The 23,877-nt window shown below is 39.3% G+C and overlaps 2 protein-coding genes across 9 annotated transcripts in view; one reads left to right on the forward strand and one right to left on the reverse strand.

Moving 5' to 3' along the window:
- The window catches only part of LOC101791976 (uncharacterized), a 716,414-nt gene that overhangs the window by 30,005 nt on the left and 662,532 nt on the right, over nucleotides 1–23,877 (forward strand). The gene's annotated exons all lie outside the window — the stretch shown is intronic.
- SLC6A2 (solute carrier family 6 member 2) overlaps nucleotides 9,726–23,877 on the reverse strand; it is a 72,309-nt gene continuing 58,157 nt past the window's right edge. For both annotated transcript variants that reach the window (XM_027467060.3, XM_027467061.3), the window contains 3 exons: nucleotides 21,309–21,476; nucleotides 18,688–18,759; nucleotides 9,726–17,053 (listed from right to left, as the gene is read on the reverse strand). In XM_027467060.3, the coding sequence (XP_027322861.1) occupies nucleotides 17,030–17,053; nucleotides 18,688–18,759; nucleotides 21,309–21,476 (264 nt within the window). In that variant the 3' untranslated portion in view covers nucleotides 9,726–17,029. The remainder of the gene's footprint in view (nucleotides 17,054–18,687; nucleotides 18,760–21,308; nucleotides 21,477–23,877) is intronic.

Below are 23,877 nucleotides of genomic sequence, written 5' to 3' on the forward strand. Positions count from 1 at the left end.
CTCATGCTTCTGGTGTATTTCCAGGGAGTTTCTTAGTCTAGAATCACTTTTTACCGCCTTTTGCTTAATTATCACAACCTTTGAATGCTGTGATCTTTATTTTGTCCTAGGTGAGCTTTAGTACTAATCTTACCTGTAGAAACAAAAAGCATTTTTCTGTGGTAGTTTAAACATCCTTCTCCAGTTACAGCTGTCTCCTGGTCTCTTCTTACCTGACAGCAGGTTACTTTTCTGTCAATGACTGCTCCCTTCCTGAACCAAATGAGCTACAAATGCTGTAAGTAGCTTGATGCATTTTGAGTAGAGATGATTAGGAAACCCACAGGCAGGTTGCACAGCCAGGAAATGGGAGATGACAGGAGAGGCAGTAACCTGTACCATGGTGCAGTGCAGCTGGGATAAGTATTGGTGTCAGCTAGCAGAACTGGTGCTGGTCAGGGTATGCCATGGCCTTCACTAATGCTGTAGGTTCTTTAGAGGGCCCTCCTTTCCCTGTATAAACCACCCAGTAACAGCCCCGTGATGCCTTTGTCCCTTCAGAATTCTCATTATTGATGGTGGAAGCATTGTGACAGCAGCGCTGAGAACAGGCTGTGAAGTTAAACCAATGTACTCATTACAATCGGGTTTTATTAACTTTAAGGTTGGGAAAGCAGAGGCATAGGGAATAGATGCTGTGAGTGACCTCTTAGCAGAACATGGAGGACTTAATGTTCATCTCTGTGGGCCAAAGTTTTAATGAAGACAGGTGGCAGAAAAATCAATTGGTTCTAGGAACTGCACACCGGACAAGATCCATTACCTTGCAGCGTCTGTTTCACCTCAGGCTCAAACATCTTGGTCTGTGGCTCTTCGGTGTGCATTCTGGAAAGGAGGAGGGAATGGTTTAGATAAACACAGGTTTGGTTGCCAGCAAATCACCCAGATTTCCTTTAAGCTTTGAATTAAGTTTCTCCCTTCTTGGGAAGGGAGAAATTAGCTTTTGTTAAGTGCATACTGAATGGATTTCCTTATTTCATTGCTCACATTGAGAAGGAACATGAGCTTTCTGTATAACTCAGCTGTGTGCATGTGGAATATCCTGCGAGTCAGGTGTGCCTAGAGATCTGCCCCAAACCTCTCTTGGTTTCCTGATTCTTGCCCCATAAACAGTAGCTTTTTTGTACTAGGACTTACTTGTACACCATGGCTACTAGTCATAATGAGATCTTTGTTCTTATTTCAGATTTTTTGATTTCTCCCATATAAAAACAAAGCATCACTATTTCAAAGTATTTTAAAAAATTTTGTCTTACTCCCCACTTGCATTTGCCACTTGATGAAATGCCACCTGCCCTGGGAGGTTTGTGACCCTCACCCCTTGCTTGTGAGCTAGCCACCAGCACCGGAGAAAAAGGCTTGCTTTCCTATGGGCTGGATTCTTTAGGAGGAAGCTAATATTCTTTGCTGTATTCCAGTTTGTGGGGCCTGATGCTCATCCATCTGTAGCAGCTTTGCCAGAACCATGGTTTTAGTTCCGTGTCAGCTGTCTGCCCACAGGGTGAAATGACAGGATGAATTTTTTTGGTTAAGCTCATTAGTTAAAAGTTGATTTGAGGGATTAATGGTCATAATGATGTTCCAGAACCTCGTGACCTTGTAAAAATTCTTAATTTCTGTTCCTTCTGTCCACCCATATATATGTGCGTGTAAGTGTTTATATGCACTGGGCAATGGATGCAATTGTCTTGGAAGACTGTCAGCATCTTCCACTGCATCTTGCTGATTTGAAACATCTTTTGCAAAAACTGTGCTTTTTTTTTTTTTGTAAATTTTCATCTTTCTGTCAAAAAGAAAACCACCATTTGGACAAAAAAGCATTGACTTTTAGATGGGGGAAAAAAATATGCTTAAATTACTTATACCTAGGCACTCACTATTTAACTGTTGTGGCAAAGGATCAGAAGTAAAATAGCCAGAGAATTGTTGTCAGGTGTTTAGCCTCCTTAGCTGTAAAGTTTTACTTTTAAAGATAGATGAGTTCATGTTCTTAAGTGGCCTTTTGTTCATAAGCAACAGCTGCTCAGCTGCAAGCACTAATGAGAAAAGGAAGATGCTTGGCAAGGACAAAAATGACACATCTATCTGCAAATTAGTTCTTATAATTATTAGCTATTATAATTGTTAATTATATGCAGATAAACAGTGAATGATGGGTGGTTTACACTGAGTTTGGTCAGCAGTTGACAGCCTGTGAAGGTAAGCTGCTTCAAGCCTTCTGCAAGGTGTGCCACCATGTGTAGGGTTTTGTTCTTTTTATTATTAAAACTTGCTTGATAATCCCATTCTGTGAGTAAGCTTAGGCTGTGTGATAGTATTTGGGGTATTGATGGCTGAGGCTGTATTAATGGCAAATGACAGCAAATGGCTTGTGATGTTTCACAGAATTGTCTCTTTGGGTTACAATATTAGAATCACTGCTTAATGGAGCATCATGTATCCTTCTGTCAGAAGGGAGAGAAGAATTTTGACAGTACCAGCACAAAAGACTGTTAATATATCATTTTTATTATTGGTAGCGTTCTTATTGTATAGAATCCTACATTTGAATGATCTCCTGTAATTTGTAAGGGTTGTTCAAACCATAAGATATCAAAGTAAAGTCTGGGTAGATACAAAACATTTAAGGCTGTGAGCAAGAAGATACTATAAAGATGGTTGAATTTAGTCCCATATTTTGTCCTATATCTTTTGAATCTTCGGGAGATGTCTTCTATGTCGAGTGATGGCATCTGAGCCTCTCTGCAGACGGTTTCAGCTTGGCAGCCCTCACTAAGGGACTGTCAGAGAGAATTCTGCCATTGCAGGGGATGGAGATTATAATACAGACACCATTTTTTAGTTTGTGAAGTTTTTGCTTGTCTATGATTTTTTTCACTTTTCCAAATCAAAGAAATACGTGCTATTGATTCCAAAGCTCTCAATTTAGCAATTCAGTAGCTGTAACTGATGATTTTTCAGTCATGATGAATGTCAAAATATCAAAATTTCTTAAGATTTGCTTTCATATGAACTACAAATTGAAATGACAAGCACCTCTTCTTTGAAAGGTAGTATTATTTCTTTGCTTGATATTACGGCTTCGATTTATTTATTTATTTATTTTGCTTTCCCTGTATGCTTTATTTCTCCTTTAACTCTCTGGAAAGGTTTATGTAAAAGGTAACAAATCTCAAAATTGAAAAAAAAATATACAATTTGGTGGAGTAGATATAGGTGAAGCTTTCAAAGAAAATAGAATTTCCACTCAAAGTTACAGACAGATTATCAGTAACGTAAACTGCAGTTGCTCTACCAGAACAGGGTCAGGAGCAGCTCATGGTAATATTTGGGCTGAAAGCCAGCCTGTGGCACTGAGTCACAATGAATGATGTTCTGTAGATGGCTAGACTAACCACTTCAGCAAGAAAGTGAGATAAAAATAGGTCTGCTTGAATTAGAATAGAATTTGAAGCTAGATCCAATGAATTCTGCACTAAGTATCTGCCTATCTGTTGGCTTCAGGGAGGAAGGCTGCCTGTTCTTTGTGTTGTAAGTATGCATGTGCATGAAAAACTGAAACTAAGGAATATTCTAAAAGCACTAATGACTAACCTATTTCACTACCTTTCTGTGTTCGCTTAAATAGGTTATTTTCATGTCCTTGATCTCCTAAATTTTATTTTATGGTATTTGGAAAAGTCAGTGGGAAGCTCCTTACTAACTTTCTGAAGGTGACAATTCTGTTCTTGTAATCTTTCTTACCAGGTTGTCTTAATGTTGCTTCTTAAGTGGCTGTGACAAGGTTGATGTAATTTGGATCCAACTGTAATCCTGTTATCTCATAACCTGTTGTTCAAGGGTCAAAACAATATTTTTCCAGTTTGTATTTTATTAAATCCTTGTATATACCTGCATATGAACTGTCATTCGTGTCAGTGTCTACCTTCACTGCCATATGGAGATTACTTGTAGAGAGTTGTTTAACTGTAGATGCATGTCTACAATTACAGGAGCATTTGTTTACATGGGTAAATGCTTCTCGTTTCCCTGTTTCTCATCTCTTGATGTTATCATCCCATGGGTTTTACTTATAATTCTCAGATATTGTTTCAGATATACGTTTCTTTTTCATGTTGTATACTGCTGTTCTGTTGTTGTTTAGACTATATCCAAGTACATTATTCCACTGATGCACTAATCTTACTCTCTGGATTGCATTATGACAGTGTCTTGCGTGCATGTCAGATCTGCTTTCAGTTGATTGCCAGATGCCATCCAGAAAACAAAATGTGGACAGCTCTGGACGCATGTTCACAACTGTCGCTGCTTATCAAACCTACCTCAAGCAAGCTATCCCTTTGGAAATTAAATTTATGTTACTGCAGGGATCTCAACCTTGTTGGATTAAATATCTGGCACCTAGAAATGTGGAGTTACTGTTGAGCTTCTAAATCAACAGCATCACTGAATTCTGTGCGCAGAGTTCAGACTTTTTTTCCCATCTCACACACTCAGAAACAGCAGAAGCTAATTTCCTCTACCCTGTCTCCGTTGAGCCAAGCTGAGGTGTCAGTAAGATGAATAGTCGCATTTTTTTTCAGAAGGTGGTCACTTTATAGCTTGGTGCTGCCTTTAAAGCATACTTTTTGATTGTGCTCAGACAAATCTGGGGGGGGAAAAAATTCTTGAGGATTGGAAGTATATTACTTACCTTTAAAATTTGTTTAATATTTCATGTCCTTCCCTAGGAATATAATTGTTCAGTGTAGTATTGGTGTTGGGTATGTCTGTGATTATTAAGGACAGGGTGTAATGAAGAACCTATAAGTCAGGCTTTGCAAAGCACAGACTTGAGATGCCTGTTTCATTTCTGTTGCTCAGAAGTGAGGATTCTGCATTTCTTCTATGAGTTAGAGTAGGGGACTTGTGGGTTCCAAAAATGCCGTCATCCAGGTGGAAATGCTTGGCACAGGCATACGTCCAGAGCTGTGACTCCTCAAACTTGGAGCTCCAAACACGTTATGGTTCATTGTGGGTATCAAAGCCATGGTCTCTTTCCAACAGGTAAGTGAATAGGACTTTAAATATCAAAAATAATTGAGAGGTACTGCTTGTACAGCAGTACGTGATGATTCGGTATTCATCTGACATACAGTACGTGTGTTCTCGACTCTGTGCTTAAAGATTTTGCTTTTCAAGGGATTTGTATACTTAACAAATAATAGTTTTTGGATAAAAAAACATGTTAGTGTTGGGTATTCTTATGTATTTGCAAGGAAATGAAACTGCTGGTCTGAAACTTAATTGATCATTTGGCAAATAGGATTGTTGCTTTTTAGATTCTGATTGTTTTTGTTAAAACATCTGTTGCAGCATAATACAGCTATTAGCTTTGTAAGCAGTCTTGCCATCAGATTATTGCACAAGGTTTATATATCCCCTGGGACCTCAGAATTGGTTGTTGCAGCTTCAGAGAATGGCTTGATGAAAAGCCACTCGTTGCTGGCATCTATATGATGAACTATTATTCATGGCCAAGAAAAGTGTATGACTTACTTGTTGAACAATGATCGAGTAGGTCATTGTAGTGAATGTGTAGATGGTGTGCGTCTTTCAGTAAGAGAATGATTTGTGTGGGTCATGAATGTCTGCGTAATCATCTTCTGGAAGTAACACAAGCAAGCTGTTACGAACCCGTCTTTAGACATGCTGCTTTCCCTTTGTGCTGTTCAAACAATATACAAAGCAGTGATGTGAACTGGATTTATTCTTTAGAGTCAAGTAGCAAGCCAGGTTCTTATGCAAGCTTCTCTGTGCAAATCCATCTTTTTTAAATTCCAAATATTACCAAGACAATTACAAAAACTGGGTTGGAATTATTGAATCGAAGCATTGATGTTGTGACTGTTCCTTCCTTCTGACTTCAACTCAGTCATAGATCTCTTCTCTCTCCTGAAATAATTACACTGAGCTAAAAAGAAAACCTGTTTAAACATGTTACCGCTCCACTCTTAATCTTTGAAGCAGAAAAATTGGGAGCTAGTAGGCCAAATGGGGCCTGAATTCTACCTGCTTTATGTTCTCTGAAGCTCACCAATGTAGAGACGGAGGAGGTGTAAGCAGTTTCTGAAGACTCTTGAGTGGTGTACAGGAATTGTTGCAGCAACTGGGCTTCTCCATTCCCTACAAACAGGCCTGGAGAATACAGTGATGGTCGTGTCAGTAATGCTGGATGCTGGGAAAATCCTGGTCTCCATCTGAGTTCACAGAACGAAGGCCCCACGTGAAGGTACTCTGAATCCTTCCTTGCCGTTCAGTTGCCCAGAATCAGTGAATTGCAGAAGTGATTTTACAGAAGTGGTTTAACTCAGTATTTTGTTTGATAGGAGTAGGACACCAAGTCATCATCAAATCATTTAATAATAAAAGGTAGTGTACATGTTAGAGGGAAAAAGGAGCGTGTAATGAAAGTCAGCTTCATTACAAAATGTGCGAAGGAGCGTTTAAGTGCAGACATGCACAGTGTGGAAGATCTCAAGGGATTGCAACACTCCTCTGTGGTACTGGCAACGCAACACTAACTGTGCATGCAATCACAAGGACCAAAACTCAAGCTTTGAGCAGGCTGGTGTCATGCTCCAAGCTGTGTGAACTGCCAAGGCACAGCTGAGCAAATATTTCTCAGAACTGTTCATGAATAACTGCTTGGACCAAAAATGTCAGTTGTAGTTTTGCTCTGTTTGCAAACCTTTATGTTCACATTCAGTAATATTGTAGCAAATAGTTGCTTGCAGAAATGTCTCTAGAAGCAATAATAGAAGCAATAATTTTCATGTTAGAATTTTTGGAAGCAAATGCTTTTTTTGGGGGGGATAAAGCTGAAACCCAAATTCTGAGCATTAATCTCACAAATTCATAAGAACTGGAATTCTGTGTCAATTAGCTGAGACAACTGGAACTCCAGGCCAGTCTGTGAACAGTTTGTGATTGGGAGTTTAGGAAAAAAGTCTTGTCCAACTGTACAATGCTTGATTATTTTATGACTATGGCAGAAAGGAGGGAAATCACAAAACACTTAAACTGAAATCAATTTATTGTACTATTAATGTAGGTGTCTTAAACTGTGTTTTATTTTTCTCAGTCTTAGTGACTACAAGTAAAAAACCACCAGCATCGATATCTTCTGAAAATGTATGTGGTATCATGTACTTGGGTTAAAATTGATTTTTGTCCATGTAGTCTCTCTACTTAAAATGAAATCAATGGTTTGACCATAGATTTTTGCCTGAAATGATAGTGAACTTTACAATTTGATTTATTCTAAAGCAGAATAGGTGTTGCTCCTTTTGTTGGGTCTGTGCTGGATCAGGGCTTTCACTGCTGGCTGGCTAAATCTGAGCTGTTCATAAGGCCAGGAGGTTGGTTCCTTGTCTGCTTCCTGTGAAGTTGGAGCCGAACTTTGGGAGAACCATGCTTCAGAATGCTCACGTTAAACATAATTTTATATAGCTAGAATAATTTCAGTCGTCAAAATTGGAATTTATCTGCTGCTCTGGCATACATCTCCATATACTTACAGCGTGCTGTTAGTCATGTGTTCTGAAGGAACATCGTGGGCACTGACCTGTTCTGCCACACCAAAGAGTTAATTTAGTAGCAAGAGCATTTTATCTTTATATAATAAAATCATTAAAGATGATTTTAGAGGAAATGGTTAGGCAATAAATTATGATAAAATACTGAAAGATCATCTTGATATAAGAGAAGAACTGGTAGTTGTGCTTAATGCCACTCATTCCCTAAATGCAATTTTAAGTCACTTTTTGGGATGTTTTAGTGAGCTTTAATAACTGAGTGAAGAGTTCTAATGCAAAGCATGTGCCGTTGCTCTGCTCTGAGGTCTTGCAAAACTTTCCATAGCTGTGCTGTACTATCACTGTTTTTGTTGCTGAGGAAGCAGGGGGACTTTCCATTCTCAAAGAGTTACTTCTGATTTATTGCTCTAATTATCCATTGGATTATGCAAGTGAGTGTTTCTAGTTCTTCCCCAAATATATCAGTATATTTGTGGTTTAAGAAAAATAAAGCTGAATTGTTTCCTCTTCAAAGTCCTTAAACAAAAGATTATTAGTTGTAGCTATTACTTTTGAAAGGAAAAACTAGGTGCATTCTGACTTTTCCCCAGCCTCCAATATTCACTCCAAAGATAAAGTGCAGAAGCGCACCACAAAATTTTAAGTTAATTTAAATTGTAAATATTCAGGTAAGAGGGCAAATTGAAATCTTGTGTTTAGCTGTAAGAAAAGCAGATGTTGAAGAATCAGAGATAGGAAAGCGTAGTATTGCTGTTCCTGGTGGTTTTTACCATTAGTGTTATTGGTACCTGATGTGCTGTTGCTTTCCTGTGTGGTGGAAAAGGCTATAATTTAGGTTCTTTTTTGAGCAAAATAGAGAAATAACTAGAAAAATTCATATTAATGTTATCCAAATGCAGACAAGAAACTTGTTTTCTATGGTACTTTGAAGAGGGGACAAAGTTTATATTATTTTAAGTGAGCCCTGCCTAATTTTATTTTCCAAAGTGTGCTAATGCTGAGTCAGACTTGCAAAAGGACTGAAATGAGGTCAAGATGGCAATGTGGTAAATGTGAGGGCGCAGGGTAGCCAAAAGTGGAAGTATCATACACAGACTTGCTGAGCAGCAGAATTGGTTTAAAGAAAAAATTGTGAAGTACTTGTATATTAATGAAGCAACTTGGAATTATTTTAATACTAATCTTTGGTTTTAAATATTTTGCGTTGTTAAAAATTGGTACAAATTCTTTTATTCCAAGTTCTCAGCTGTGTTAAATAATTTATTTATTTATTTATTTATTTTGCTTAAAGATAGAGGAATATAGACAATTGAAGGCTGTACCTTAACAACACTGATGTATTTAAAGTAGCTGAGGGGAATAGATGAGTCTATGTACCTGACAGTTAGGAAATCTGTGTGTAGATAATTGAGATTACTTAAGAGAAGGTTCCATTTGACTGCAAGAGTCGCATCAATTTGTGATGTTCCATGCAGGACAATAAGCAAATTGTTTAAGTTGTAGCAACAGATCATCATCATCCATTTTTCCATGCCAGATGAGTAGCCTTTTCTTCCTGGCTGATCCATAAATTAAGAATAATGCTCTTATGGCTATTGCTAGTGATGGCAAGTTAATGGATGAACAGAAGGAAAAAGGGAAACTATCTAGCCTCAGGGAAATTACAGCTTTTGTGCTCTGCATTTAGACTGATTTGTGGTTTTTGAAGGCTTTTTTTTTTTTTTTTTACTTTCCAGTGTCTGGTTGTGAGACTTTGATTTGCCTTGCTGTACTTGCTGAAGGGAGTTCACCTGTGGAAGTGAAACTACCCACAGGGCACTACCAGGATGTGACCTACCTCCTGAAGGCTGAGAGCTGCACCGAGTTCCTGCTTTGGGTTGTAGGTGGCTGCCAGGCTGTACAGCCAGGCGCAGCCTTACTTGTGGAGGCCTTTGGTGCAGGGCTGCGAACTCTCCTGCTCCAGCCCTGCTGGCCTCTGAGGCCAACCTTCTGCCTCCACAGAGGCTGCTGCAGAACCGGTGCCCTGCAACTGCTGGAAAGCTTGGGCTAGAGTTGTGCAAAGGGCATCTTGCCCATCACAGCTGGGAGGAGGACTGACAACGAGCAAAGTTCTCAGTTCAGCTTTTAATCGATTGCCAGAAGTAAATTCTTGGTACATAAGATTTTCCTTTATACTCTTTTTTTATGTGCATATTTCTCAGATTTTATTTAAATAATTTTATACACAATATTGGAATAATCTGTTACATTAATGCACAGCTTAAAACAGTTCTTATTTACACTGATCACAGACAGAAGAATGAGGACAAATACTTTACATTCACCATCTTTATCAGCATTTTAAGTATAGCTAACCGGCACACGTCACACACATCCATATCCATATTTATAAGAATTGTAGTTGTTTCTAATTACACACGGGCATGTAGGTGTCTCCCTTTTAAAAATAATAATAAAAATAAAATACTGAAATGCCATTTTCCCCAGATAACCAAAGACATACAGGAAAAAAAAAAAAAGAGGTGAACAGACCTGCAGATTGCACAGTTAATGGAATCGGGTGTGGAAATTTCATGGTTTGGACACTTTTGGTCACTGGGGCACTTTGGAGAGTATTTTTACTAGTGGCAAGTTCTGAACTCCTATGTAAACTTATTCCTGAAAACCGCAATATGATCTCTTGCTTTGGAAGTAGACCTGTTGGACACTAATTTGGTTTAATGTCAAGTTGTCTAACAACACAAAATTGCAGCCAAAGGATGCTCTGTTTCTTTTACAATATAAATTAAAAAAACATACCACTTGTTCATATGATATTAAGGCAGCAATGGAGAATATTGTGCTACAATGTGCATTAGCTGTAGATAATGTTTTATTCTCCTTGATTGCGTTTTTATATTTATACTCAAAGGCCAATGTGCTATGGAACTAAACTGGCTGACTACAAAATCCTATAATGGAGAAATAGGTCCTGTGTGATAACCTTGTTACAGCAAAGTTGAGTTTCTCGCCTTACAATATACACTTATATTCTATGAAAATTAAAAAGAACTGGTAAAAATATTAAAATATTTCTTATATAGAGATACCCTTATCTAAGGTAACGTCTAGTCACTGCTATAAAAAGGCATTACAAATTAAGGAAAACATTGGTGTAAACCAAGTAAACACTCACTATAAAGCTTTTATCTGTAAGGCAAATCTTGATCAGGCCTATTAGGAGATAGTTTCAAAATGTACTAGTTGGAGACTCTCCCTTTACAAGTGACACTATCCATACATAGCGCATGAAGGCTATGTCTTGCAGATGGGCTCACCGAGTGCACCGTAACTCATTGCAAATGCAGGTCACCTGCAAGTCAGAGGGCTCTTGGTGACCACGAAACCATGACACCTTTAAGAGAGCTGGCTTAAGGCTTAGTGATTTTCTTAGTTCACTGAAATTATTCTGTACCCTCGTTAAGGAAACTAAGCAACTTTTGGTCAGCATGGCAGTAAAAGAAACACCTTTAGAAAGAAGGAGAGCAAAGCACCTGGGCTTGCTGTTGGTGCTGAGGCACGGGGAGGCCCGCTGGTGGTAATGGGGCCTTGACTTGAAGGCTGAACTTTTACATGGGCCTGCCCTGCCTGTTTCTCCTTTTCCCTGACCCCATTCCTCCCCAAAAGCTAGTATCCAGGTATCTTCATGTCTCTCTAAGGAGGGCAACTTCACCCAGTACTTGGGACATCTGTCACTCAGAGTTCAATTTCTATGTGCTTCCACTAGATCGATCATACAGTGGTTAAAAGCTGTCTAAACATACTGTGTTGTTAGATGGCAAAGGAAAACTGATGAAATTCTGACACTAAATGCAGCTGGTTACATTCTTCTGCTGGCTGACATGTCCTCATCTGCTATCTAGTTCTCTGCAGCAGTCAATATCCAATGCATGTAGATGCATCTCAATTAGTTGTCAGGCAGTGGACAGTACTGCTCTACCAATTACCTGCTAAGGATCTTGGGCCTAGGTAGATAGAACTTTTATTTAGAACAATGTGCAAGTTATCTGAAATACTGTCTCTTAGGAAAAGCTTCTCTATGCATGGCATGGTGTGCGGGTCTTCTCATTCCCCAGGTAAGCTTAAGCAGGCAAAAATGAGTAATTGTACTTCTAATCTCAGCTAAAGAACGCGTGTGTGCTTACTTGGTCATTGAGTGCTCTTGGGTGACAGCCAGCAAAAACTGTCCTTCAGGAGTATGAATTAGAGGGGAGCAGGTGCTTGGAGAATTGTTCCTGTTGAAGTCTGCGTTAAAAGGACTGAAATGGCTTAACAAAAAAGCTATTTTCCATAGCACAGAAATACTCAAAATGGACCCTTGAGCTACAATAATTTCCTTTATCTGATCCTCTCTGAAACTCAGTGATGCAAGGTCACTGAAGTAACAGGGCTTAACTGACTGCTTAACTTATGTCAAGTACTTTCTGAAAAAAAATAATTCTTGACTGCTTTGCAATGTCCTGTACGGGTGTAACCTCTTCCTAAAGGAAGCTAGCATGTGCTGGCTAGTCTTCTGACACAGAGCAAATACAAACAATTTCACACTGTTCTCATGTACCAACCACTATCAGTTTGTATAGGAAGGTAAAGGAAGGTCTGTAACAATTCCTGCGTCCAAGCAGCTCACTAATTCAGTCCTGTATGGTGAGTTCTGGCCAGCTTTGCTTAAACTAGTTCATGTGCTTGTATGTGAGCTCTCAGCTTGTATATAGATATGAACCTAGTAAGGTTACATCAAGATCCTGTTGGACTTGTGCAGTGTACTCCCACTTGTTTAGCTTCATCTAAGAACTTAGCTTTCCACTGCTTTGCTAGGTCAGGCCACAGTCCCCAACAGGAACATGGGTGTTAGTCTGAGGAAGGTAGGCTGAAAAAGCATTTTCTTTCTGAGGAAAGCTTCCAAAAGCTTTTGTAGAAGATCTGTCTACCACTGCTACAGCCAAGCTTGATTGTCGAAGTTCCAGTCTGAAGCATCATGTTGGCCTTTACTGTAGGGAGATCAAGCTCTTGCACATCAGCTGACCCATGTCAGCCCTGAAAAAACTGTTGGAATAAACATTTTACTGCTCTGAGAGGCTCAGAACACACACACAATTCCTGCAGGTAGACTAATATATGCTGTCACTTATTGAGCTATGATAACTGTGCTATTTCTGAGGACCTCAGGCCCATTTTAAAAAGTTTTAACTGTGTGAAGCAAAGAAGCCATTTTTAAGTCTTGCCTCTTTCAAGATCCTTGATCGAAGGTTTAAATCTGTGTTTTAGGAAAGAGATTAAGGCTTGCCAATGCCTTGTAAAGCTCAGTGAAATCAGTCCCGGATGTGAATGACAGCTACCTGCCCCCACAAAAGCAAATAACTGTTAATGATTGCTGTATGAATCAGAAGAACTGTAAAATAGACATGGAAAGAAAAATAACTTTCTACGTGCCCTCCTCCTACAACCTAGCAGTACAAAATAAACTTGATTCATGTCAAAACAATAGAGTAGAGAGTGGATGTATACACAAGATGTTTGGGCTTGACGTTTTAGTAATAGCATTTAAAAGGCATTTTGCTGAGAAGAAATGGCCAATTATAGGGAACTTCCTCTGGGAAAGTTACATACAACATACATTGCACGTGCAGTTGGGGGACGTGTACAACAGTAACAGCCACGTAATTCTCCTCCTACGTTCTCTATTTAAAATACCATGTTTGATCCTGGATTTCCTTCACTAGGGTAAGATACGTTTCAAGTGTTGCCAGGGTGTGTGCCTTGGGACATGACAGAGCACAAGAAAGACCAGCAGAAAAGGTTTGGCTCAAACAGAGGCCAAACACTAAATGCATCTAGTGCTTTTTGGGCAGCTGCCCATGGAGGACCCTTAGTCTTTCCAGTAGAAATATAGATCTCTGGAGTTTTAGTAATGTAGCCATAGAACAATAACTGATGAACAATGTTCCTGCAGTGCGTACGGACGGAGTACAAAGGAAAATGGAGAGCCTCTCTTTGGTGTTAGTTATCTTTCTGTGGCTTGATGAAACAACGTGGGTCACAGGCAGGTGGTCTTCAGTGACAGAGAAGAAGGTAGGGGTGGCCAGAAGGGAGATGCTAACGTACAACAGCTGCTTCCTTTATCAGATTAAAAAAAGGCTTTCAAGGCCATGTTTTTCTAGAACTGTGAAATAAGCAACCTAATCACTTCACCTAATTTTCCCCACTGGCTTGCTACTGAAACAGCCAACTTAATTAGCAGGCTAATGATGCTGCATCTTGAATAAGTTTGCAACCAAATTTTTTTTGGTTTTGGAAGCGGGCTGTCTACTCCGTCAGCATATAGTTGTCATCGCAGGGGGGATCTGGGGGAGCACCAGTCCCCTGAGTGGCTCTGCTCCCCCAGTAGATGTGGGTGAGGGAAAGGGGGAGCTGCTTCTTGGCTGAAAATTCAAGACAGAGGAAGACTTGCAGGTTAGAAACCCCCTGGGTGATAAGATCCTGACTGGGTAATCTGTTTATCTGCAGTGGTCAAACAAAGGGGATGAGGATCCTGGTGGCATTTGCTATTTTCCATACTGAAAATGCATTAGGGAGCTTAAAGTGGGAGCCTAAAAGGAGCTGGGTGCCAGAGCTGTGGCTTTTTTTATTACTGTCTATGCCATAACACTGGAAATAAAATCTTGTCTTCACAAGGCTTTTTATTACTTGAAAGGGCATTAATTTGAGTCTAATGGCATCATTTATCGTCCAGGAGGTATGAGGTAGTTGAGCATCTTATTCTGTGGAGAACTGAGGACACGTTCTCCATTTCTGGGACAGAAGTAAGTCATATTATTTTGTGGAGACTTCCTCTGGGCAACATCTTGAACTTAAAGCCCAGCTGTGCAATCATGCATCATCTCTTTCATTAGGGCTATTCCTGGTAATAAGATTCCTGCTATCTCTGATTTGCCAATTGTCTTCTGTGTAGATTGCACGTGTTGTCTGTAAAACCTCAGAACAAGATGGTAAAAGTGCAGCGGAGTCCTGAGCTATAAATACTACACTAAACCTAAGAAGCTAAACAGTAACAAAAATAATGTTGTGGGTCTTTGCCTCGGGAGTTGGTATTTAAAATACAATCAAACCCTTATGTGCTGGGTAAAGCTGTTTCCACTCCCATGTTAAGATAGCTTTGTCCTTATTTCAGAGCGGAGTGGTGACGAAACAACTTTTCCTGCATGGGTTTTGCTACCCGGGTGGTGGTGGGGTGTTTCACAAGTGAACATGGATGCAGGCTGCTAACATTTACAAACATGAGCAAACCAAGCAATATATAACGTGACAAGCAGTTAAAACTCCCCAGCAAAAAGCCCCTAGGAGTTTCAAAACTTGGTAATTATATCTATGGTAAGAAGCTTTTGAGCAATGCCAAACCTGTGACTGAAGCAGCTGTATTATTGAAAAAAAAAGCTTTATAACAATGAAAAGATTCCCCTGTAGTTATGGAAACAATAAAAATGGGATTAGCAATAAATTTGGTTGGATTTTTTTGAAACACTCACCATATTGTTACCGTTTGGACTTTTCTGTAATTACAGAACTAAAACAGTAACCTTTGAAACTCCTTTACTATTGAAATATATTTAATAACAGGGTTTAAATGGCTATTGGCCATCAGCTGGACCAGAAGATATGACTGCCTTTATAATCAGAAGACTGTCCTTTGGGTTTAAAGCCCTATTTAAATAAAAAGTACTGCTTTGTCACAGCGTCTTTTAAAGAAAATGGGACAATACTTGGTTTGTTCTGAAGTATTGATTCCGCTGGAGGAAAAGGAAGAATAAGGAAAGAAATTTTCTGGCAGTGCTCAGCAAAAATGGCCAACGTCGCTTGGGACTTTTGAATTGGATTATGTAAAATGCGGGTGGGTGGGGGAGAACACAGGGAAAAGGAAACAATACAGTTGTTTTATGAATAAAAAGCCCCATCCTTGTAAGTGGTCTCTTTAAAAAGAAGCTCTACATAAACTTAAAAAATGAGCTGAATTGAATATATAGAGGTAAAAAAGAAGAAAACAGAAGAAAAAAATCAGAGGTAAGGTCCAGAGGTAAACTCAAGGCTGGATTCTCAGCTCAGAAGCTACTGCTTCTGAGAATTACTTCTTATTGATCTAGTGATAAATACCTACAGGAAGAAACTCAAAGCTACCAGATCTAGTGATCACTGGGAAGATACTAGAGTGGTGTGTGACCACAGAGAGTAAGAACAGCACCCAAATGCAGAGTTTGTTCTGTATCTTGTAGCTTGCATAATGCTACCCAAGAGGAGAGCAGGAACAGGGTTAGGAAACTGAGTATGCCTAAAACATCCGTCTAATTCATTCAACACAATCTTACTATGTTTTGGTAGGTGAATCCAGGTGAGAGTATAATAGCACACTTATGATAGCAGAATAAAACCAAAGTTTGGTATTTTGGTGCCTCTGGGAAAATTAAATAATTCTAAAAATAATTTTCTATATATTTTATATATTGTACATTCTTTATTTGGCATATAACAAAGATGAAAGTCTGACTATTGGTACGTGACTCTTTACAATTAACTGGACAAGTCTGTAGAGTATGGATCATGTGATAAAGCTATTTTAGTTGTTGGCAGAAGGGAATATGTTTTTGAGTAAGCACAGTGTGGTATAATCTGTATTCTGTATTTAGTAGCCACACCAGGAATTATGTTCCTGTTGCTTGTCAGCTTGTAGAATTAAATGGACAGAAAATGGCGCAGACACGTACAGTAAAGACAACCTTCTTCACCAAGAGAAGAAACTAATAACAAACCACTGAAAATGAAGCACTGTGTCTTCATTTCAGAAGGATGCAAACTCATATCCCAAAGGATAGTATGGCAAGAAAGCTAGTGACATTAATACATAGTTAAAGTTGCTCTTTCCTCATAACTGAGATGTACTTTTTCCTTAGATCTAAGAATGTTCAGGTGGTGTTGGTTTAAAGCAGGTCGTGGCATGAGTATCAGAAGTAATTATTACTGTCTGAAAAGTTTAATTCGCTTCTTCACGATAAAAGAGCATTTAACATATGTTGATTGCTTTTTTTTTTCTCTGCTCCCCCCCTCCTCCACTTCTGCTAATAGCAAAACTCACAAGTTTTGGTCATGTAGGGATCTCATGGCACCAAAGGAGATAAGAAAAATTAAACGGAGTCTTTAAAGATCATTTGAAGCCAAGTGATAGAAGGGAGGCATTGAGAACAGAGAGCAGATGTCTTCCCTCAAAGAGTCAGGAGGTAAGCTCTGAGCCAGCCTGGTCCAAGCGTCATTGAGGGAGCTTTGAACTTGACTTTTCTGTATTCCCAGTTTAGCTTAATTTATTGGCTTTTTCCTCAACCTGTCAGTTGTCATATTGTTAGCCAGTGTTGAAGCTGTAAGGGAACAGAAGTAGTTTAATAACATTGAATCAGATGGTGGTGGTTAGAGAGATTTTAAGTAGATTGCTTGACAAATTCAGTTACAAAGAGGTCTCAGAACAACCGATAGATCACAACTAAATCTCATTGGATTCCAGTTAGCAGTGAGAAACATGCTGAATATAGAGGCTATTGATTCAGCCCTCAGCTTAGTTTTAATATCCAGAGCTGTGGAAACACACGTGAAGAAAACTTTTGTACCTGCTTGGTTATTTTGGTCAGCGTTTTGCTTAAAGAATAACAAAGCACTAACCACACTTTAGTGGTAAGACCTATTCCTAGCTGCTTGCTGAAGGCACCAACAAATTAATATAATGTGCCCTGTGTTTAACACATTTTGAGGGGTCATTAGTATTTTGCTTCAACATACACCCTTATTTCTAATTTAAGTGGCGTCTGTTTTGCTTCTTTTTTTGCCATTACGGATTTGAGTTCAGAAGACCAGTGCTATGTAGGAATTGCTGTGCATATCCCATTCACACAGGAATATCTGACTCTGGAAAAAATTAAACTATTTCTTACAGCTGCAGCATTACAAATCTTTGGATAACCGAGGGCAGGAATAGGGGAATGAGAAGGCAGAAAGAGGTGCTTTGTTACTACAGAATCTTGGCCACATCACATAAACTGTGGTCATGGAACAGGAAGCTTGTTTCCTGCTTCCATTCTGCACCCCATAAATCTGCACTGGGATTATTTTATCTAAAATTAAAAAATATATATACTTCAAACAGTTTTTTTTTTCCTTAGTATTTTTCAGAGTAAGCAAAAGGCAAACTTCTGTTTTCAATACCAATGTACAAACCAGCACTATAAAATCTGGGTCATGTTTTGAGGTGGTGCGCATAATTCTAGTTGCTTTCAACTTTGAAGGCAGAAAGTGGTCCAGCACGGACGCTGATAAGAGTAACAAGTTTCATATTTGCATCCTTTTTATCTTCTATGGAAAGGACTTTATTTCAATGAGCTCATTTTATTTGCTAAAAGGAAAGCAGCATTTGGAAAACTGTAGCTTATATTTCATGGCTGCTTAAGAAGTCTCCAGCTGTGTTTCAGTCAACTGTAGGCCTGTGGGGAGAGCCTATTCCGCACAGCCTAGCGCAGGATTTCCTTATGGCTATTATGTCTAAGCTCCGACACCACATTTTTGGTTGCTGTTTACCCTGTCATACTTGAAATGTAGAAAATATGACTTCGGATTGCTGTTAACAACTGAGGGAGAGGATGTGACTTGTTTAAATGCACACGATAGCCTGGAAATATATTTATCTCTTGGTGAGATCTTACTGTGATTAGACATTATGACCTAGGATTCTGGATTTAAGCGATGTGCAGCATTGTCTGTTTTGCTTAGTCATTCCCTTACAGAGGTGGAAGGAAGGTGCCAAAGCCTTCCGTCACAGTTACTGCACATCATCCTGAGCCTGCTGCGTGTAGTACTGAGCCTCCTGCATGGTGCCGTGCTGGCAGGAATAAAGAACCACAGCCCTGGGGGGATCCTCTCTGAGATCGGTGCAAACCTGCAGTTATTGCTGAAGGCAGGAAAGGGGTGGTATGAGTAGACAAAGCGTGGTGAAAGGAGTACAAACCTTAAACTGCCTGACATTTCCTTGGGCCACGAGTTGGTGTTCGTTTTCAGGTGTGATGCAGTAAGCTAGTCTCTAAACCAGAGAGGAAGAAGAGGAAAAAGTCAGACGTATGAAGCAGGATTATGTCTGCAGTCCCCAGTCTACAATGGGGAAGTGTGAACTTTTATTTAAAACAGTAACTTAAATCTTTAATATCACTGTTACGTGCCTTTACCTCGGTCACAGAGAGCAAGCTCCTTTTAAGCCCCTTGATATTAGCATTTAATATAAGAAGCGACAGTAGAAAGTTTATGCAAATACTGAGTCCAAATATTTAGCAAGAGCATATGGAAAAGAACACCACAAACAGGACTTACATCCTCTGAAAGTCACACTTCTGATGTTAGTGCTGAAATGGGGTTGGCCAGGCCCCGTGGGAGAGGCAGGAGGTGCTGACTGTATCTCTGCTCATCTCCCTCGTCTGCCCACCGCTGTGCCGTTTGGATCACACGCAGATTTTGGTTTACCAGAACTTTCAACTAACCTAAGGACTTCACATTAGACTAAGTGCATGCTCTGAGCCGTGATTTAGGGTATACCTTATGGTATTATGGTAGTCACTTGGGTGTAATATAATAGCTTTTAGCCATATTTCTCATGAGGGGCCTGAAGAATTGCTATCTGCAAGAGCTGTAAAAATAAAAATTTGTGAACGCTACTGTATGAATGGAGGTTCTTTTTTCACTGTTCTTGGCTTCTGCATCCCACTGTCAGTAAGCTTGTGCAAGCTGGTAAAAGCCTGTTGGGCTAGTACAAATTATTCAGTGGAATAATTAGAAATATTTATATTATATATATTTATATATTATAGAAATGATTAGAAAATAGAATTGTAAACACACAGAAATGGAAAGAACTGAAGGGCTAATAAAATAGCCAGTAATGAAATCTAGACATTGTGTATGACATAAATGAGATGCAGGGCAAGAGGGGTTCCCACTTAGGGTGCCTTTCTGATGGGAACATTAAGAGGTGACTGTAGTGTTTCAGAAATAAGCCTTATCCCTTTGGGACTGTCAGGGCCATGCAAGGGGGATGTGCCCTACCCAGATAAAGGGTGAGATGCTATTTTCTGCTGAATTCTCTGTGTAGTGACGTTTTGGTGTTTAAGAGCCTTGATGTCCTGCTGCATCACTGCATAACTCTAGCTGTAGGAAAGGAAAGCCTTAGAGCTAGCTATAAGTCTGAGCTTTGATTGGGTCATAAAATGATGGCCCTGTGAGGGGACAAAGACAAAAACTGATGCTGTATTGCAGTGAAGAGTTCTGCTTTCTAACCTAGAGGGTTTAAGGTCATAGATAAGGATTTAAAATGACAGCAATGGTAAAATTGATATGATCAGTGGACCTGGGTCCTGTGCCATGCTGAACTGATAAATTAAGAAAAGTATGGGGGAATGAATTGTAAAAAAATAAATGCATTTTTCACATGGAAACAGGGTTTCTTTTAAATGTATAATGCATGTAAACATAAGTGAAGTTAAAAAAAACTACTAAGCTTTCATTGTCAAATTCTTTACTGTCATGAAAATCATTTGAATTAGTTGTTTTTTTTTAAATTCATTGCCTTCTTTTTATACTACTGCTTTTAATAAGATGGTCAAGAATTATTGCTCCTTGGAATTTTGCTTTATGCAGTGCATAGAGCATGTATATTGAGGGTAAAATGGGTTTATGTGGTGAAGGATGCTGCTGCTTAGTACCCTGGCTCACTTACAGCAGTACAGAAGCAAGAGTCTAGATGATGAGACCATAGGCAGTGCCCATACTATAGGAATTAGGAGTGCTTCTTGATTTCCAGATCTATTTTGGCACTTTGGTCTCTCTTGAATATAAAGTTTCAAGCATTCTGGTCTTAGTGATGAATACAGTAGAAGGATCTGCACTGATTCTATCCTCAGCAAAAGGTTGGAGTAATTCCATAAAATAGATAAGGACATGTGTTTGACAGAGGAATTCAAACACTGAGTGGCTGCTGTTAAAGATAAAATGCTGGGCTAAGTGGAACCTATTGCTCTGACCCAGTGGAGCATTCCTTCTGTCCTTGCTGGATACTCATTAAATGAACAAAGGCACTCCTGAACCCAGGGCTATGCTGGGGGCACATCCTGCCTCCCAGCACCTGGATGTAGCTTTTAGAGATGGGTGCAGTGCTACAACAGCAGCTCTGAATTAACTTTGTACATAAGTCTGTAACACTCTCCTGTAGAGTGATAAAGCACACTTAGGGCTTTGTTTAGGTAGTGCAGCATGAAGACCATCGGTTAAAGCTGAACATGAAGATACCATGGTTTGTATGTTTTTTGTTAAGGAGGACAAGATCTTAGCAATCAGATCAGTTGCATGCATCAAAACCCAGTTTATAAAATGATTATGGTGCTCTCTGGAAAGATAATTTCTCTCTAGAAAGTAGAACAGGATGCAGTAATGCTGCCTCAAAACCCCAACCCATCAGCCAGTTGGATCCAAAAGGTCACTCACAAGTAATAAGTTTGGGGAGCAAGAGAAACAAACTGCCAACTTCGATCCAGCTGTTTCATTTCATAGCAACATTTCATGACATTTTATTAGCATTTCACTTACTTCTTTAAAGGTCCCACGCACATTCATAAATTTATAGATAATATAGGCAGGCACGAGTATCATGGAAGATAACGCTATTCCCCAGCCAATGCGATTTGCCCAGAGAGGGAAGGTGTAGTCATCGTAGGTCAGAGGTTTGAAATTTATAATGCTGACTATCACAACAAACTAGGGAAGAGAAAATAACACGCATCATTGTTTTGAGACATGAAGCTTGGCTGGAAAACAGATCTCGTGTGTTTGCTTAGGCAGCCACCCTAAGGAATATTTCAACCCAGCTTTACCATTTACCTTCATCCTATTTATAGTGTGCCTCATACTGCTTAAACTGTTGATGTTCTTGATGCATTTACCAGTATTAACAGCCATCTCCTTTCAGCTGCTCTGGCCATGGAGCACTTGATATTTTGGTGGGAAGTTCAGGTGGTTGTCTGCCACTGTCTCACTTAAACTAGCATTAGAGAGATTAAAAAAAAAAAAAAAAAAAGATTCTGCAGTTGAGAAAGACTTACTCAGGATCTTTGTTTCCCGGGGCATTAGGCCTCCTTTCCTTAGGAGTTCTGTACCCATTTCCCCATGAGAAGCATGTTGTAAACTCCAGCACAATAGAGCTACTGAGTAAAGGTTGTGCTGTGTTTTTTTTTTTTTTTTTTTTTTTTTTTTTTTTTTTTTTTTTACACCTCCTGGTGCTACTCTATCTAGTACTGGAGGTAGGAAGGAAAGAATAAGGTACTACCCTATTTGCTTCTTGCTATTTCCATATGGATTGCAGAATTCCATATTTGATTCTGTGGACCTGTATGTTCTGTTCCACGTAGCAATGCCAAATTGTAGTATTTTGAGTTTAGGATTTCAAAGGCTACGTGTGCAAGGAGAGTAATGGTGTAGGTTAAAGGAAATTGACAGTGTGAAATCATCAGACAAATACTGTTTTCCTTCAGAGGTTACCTTGCCATGATGTACCCAGCAGCAGTTAGCATAGAGGAAAAGCTTCATGGGGATATTTCCTAACACCAGATATCTGGATGACCCCAACTTGCCTTTCTTGTGGAAAGTTGTGTTTACTGCTAGGACCTGCTGTAATACAACACCCATCATAAATGAGGACTACCTCTGCTAGGTGAATACAGGATTGTTAAAGGAATAGTCATACTGAAGTCTGACAATTGCATAGCCTTTTCTGTATTATCCTAAACTACATACATCACAAAACGATATCAGAGTTTTATTTGCATAGAAGCATTGCTTTAAGAATGCATGGCTTTTATGCTATTAAGTCTTATAAAATCATAGCAAGGTCCAATTTCCATATTATTCATCCTGACCTTTTGATTTACAAATAAGCATAGGAGAAGATCCCAATATAAAACTGTAGTCTTGTTCTGAATCTAACCTTTACACAAAGCAGTGCTCACTCTTTGGGATTTTTTCCCCAAATGAAAAACACAAGTGCTTCACTACAGATCAGGCAGCTTACAAGGTACATTTAATACATGTTTGGTGTTTCACATAATTACTGTGTATAATTGCATGCTACTTACTCTAAGCTGTCATTCTACCATTTGGGCATCTTGGGGTCCTCCAACAAAAAATGAATTACTAGTGGGAGGTGTGTTCTAATAAATGTGTTACAAATGCAATGATTTTTAATCAAGTAATGCTCTTGAGGATGTTGTTGCAATTTCTGGGTTCAGAGACAAAGCACACAGGTAAAAGGTTATGTCTCAAGAGGTGGCATACATAGTATATGCTTTGAGAGAAAGGGACAAGGTAAATCTAGTAGTAAGTTCTAAAGTTCTAAGTAGTAACTTCTAAAATGCCTTCATGAACTGCTCGATATAATTAGCGGCACATGGCGTTGAGCTGTTGGTATGGTACTGGAAGAGTGAAAGACCTGCAGCAGCCAGAGATCAGGCTGGGAAGAAAAAAGTGTATACGGTTGTATCTGTGGTACTATTGCAGTGATAGAACCAACACTTTCACATTGAAATTCTGGCTTTTTTTTTTTTTTTTTTTTTGACTGATTTAGAAAAAACAGCACAATATGTAATGCATACTGATTCTTTTCAATTGCTTTTCACATTTTGTACTAAAGGGGAAAAAAATCCTTCCTAGGTAAATCATTGCATAAATGCTTCCAAGTCTTGGCAGAAACATCTGCTGGATGCTGTTGGATGTGGACCAGTCAGCCATCCTAGTATGCTGCTAATTCAGTGCATGAAGGCAAAGTCTGTATTAGTTGTCTTCAAGAAAAATATCTGCAATCCTCAACAACCTGAGCATCTGGAAACACTGCCCAGTGCATGTCTTTGTGGAAAGGCAGAGAGCTTTTATTTACAGTTTGATTTGGCAACTAGTAAGATCAGGGTGAGCAAGCCTTGGAGCTGCAGATCAAATGCACAGTAACAAGCAGCAGATCCAGACTGTAGAGCAGTGGATTGAACGTGGTTTCTCTGTAACCACAGAACCCCAGTGGGAGTCTGCAAAACATCTAATTACTGGAATTAGGAAAGGTTGACCTGGGATTTGGTTGCTGTAATTAAGTGTGAAATTTTCTTTTAATGATTTA

The sequence above is a fragment of the Anas platyrhynchos genome, chromosome 12 (assembly GCF_047663525.1).
Source record: "Anas platyrhynchos isolate ZD024472 breed Pekin duck chromosome 12, IASCAAS_PekinDuck_T2T, whole genome shotgun sequence".
Lineage (NCBI taxonomy): Eukaryota > Metazoa > Chordata > Aves > Anseriformes > Anatidae > Anas > Anas platyrhynchos.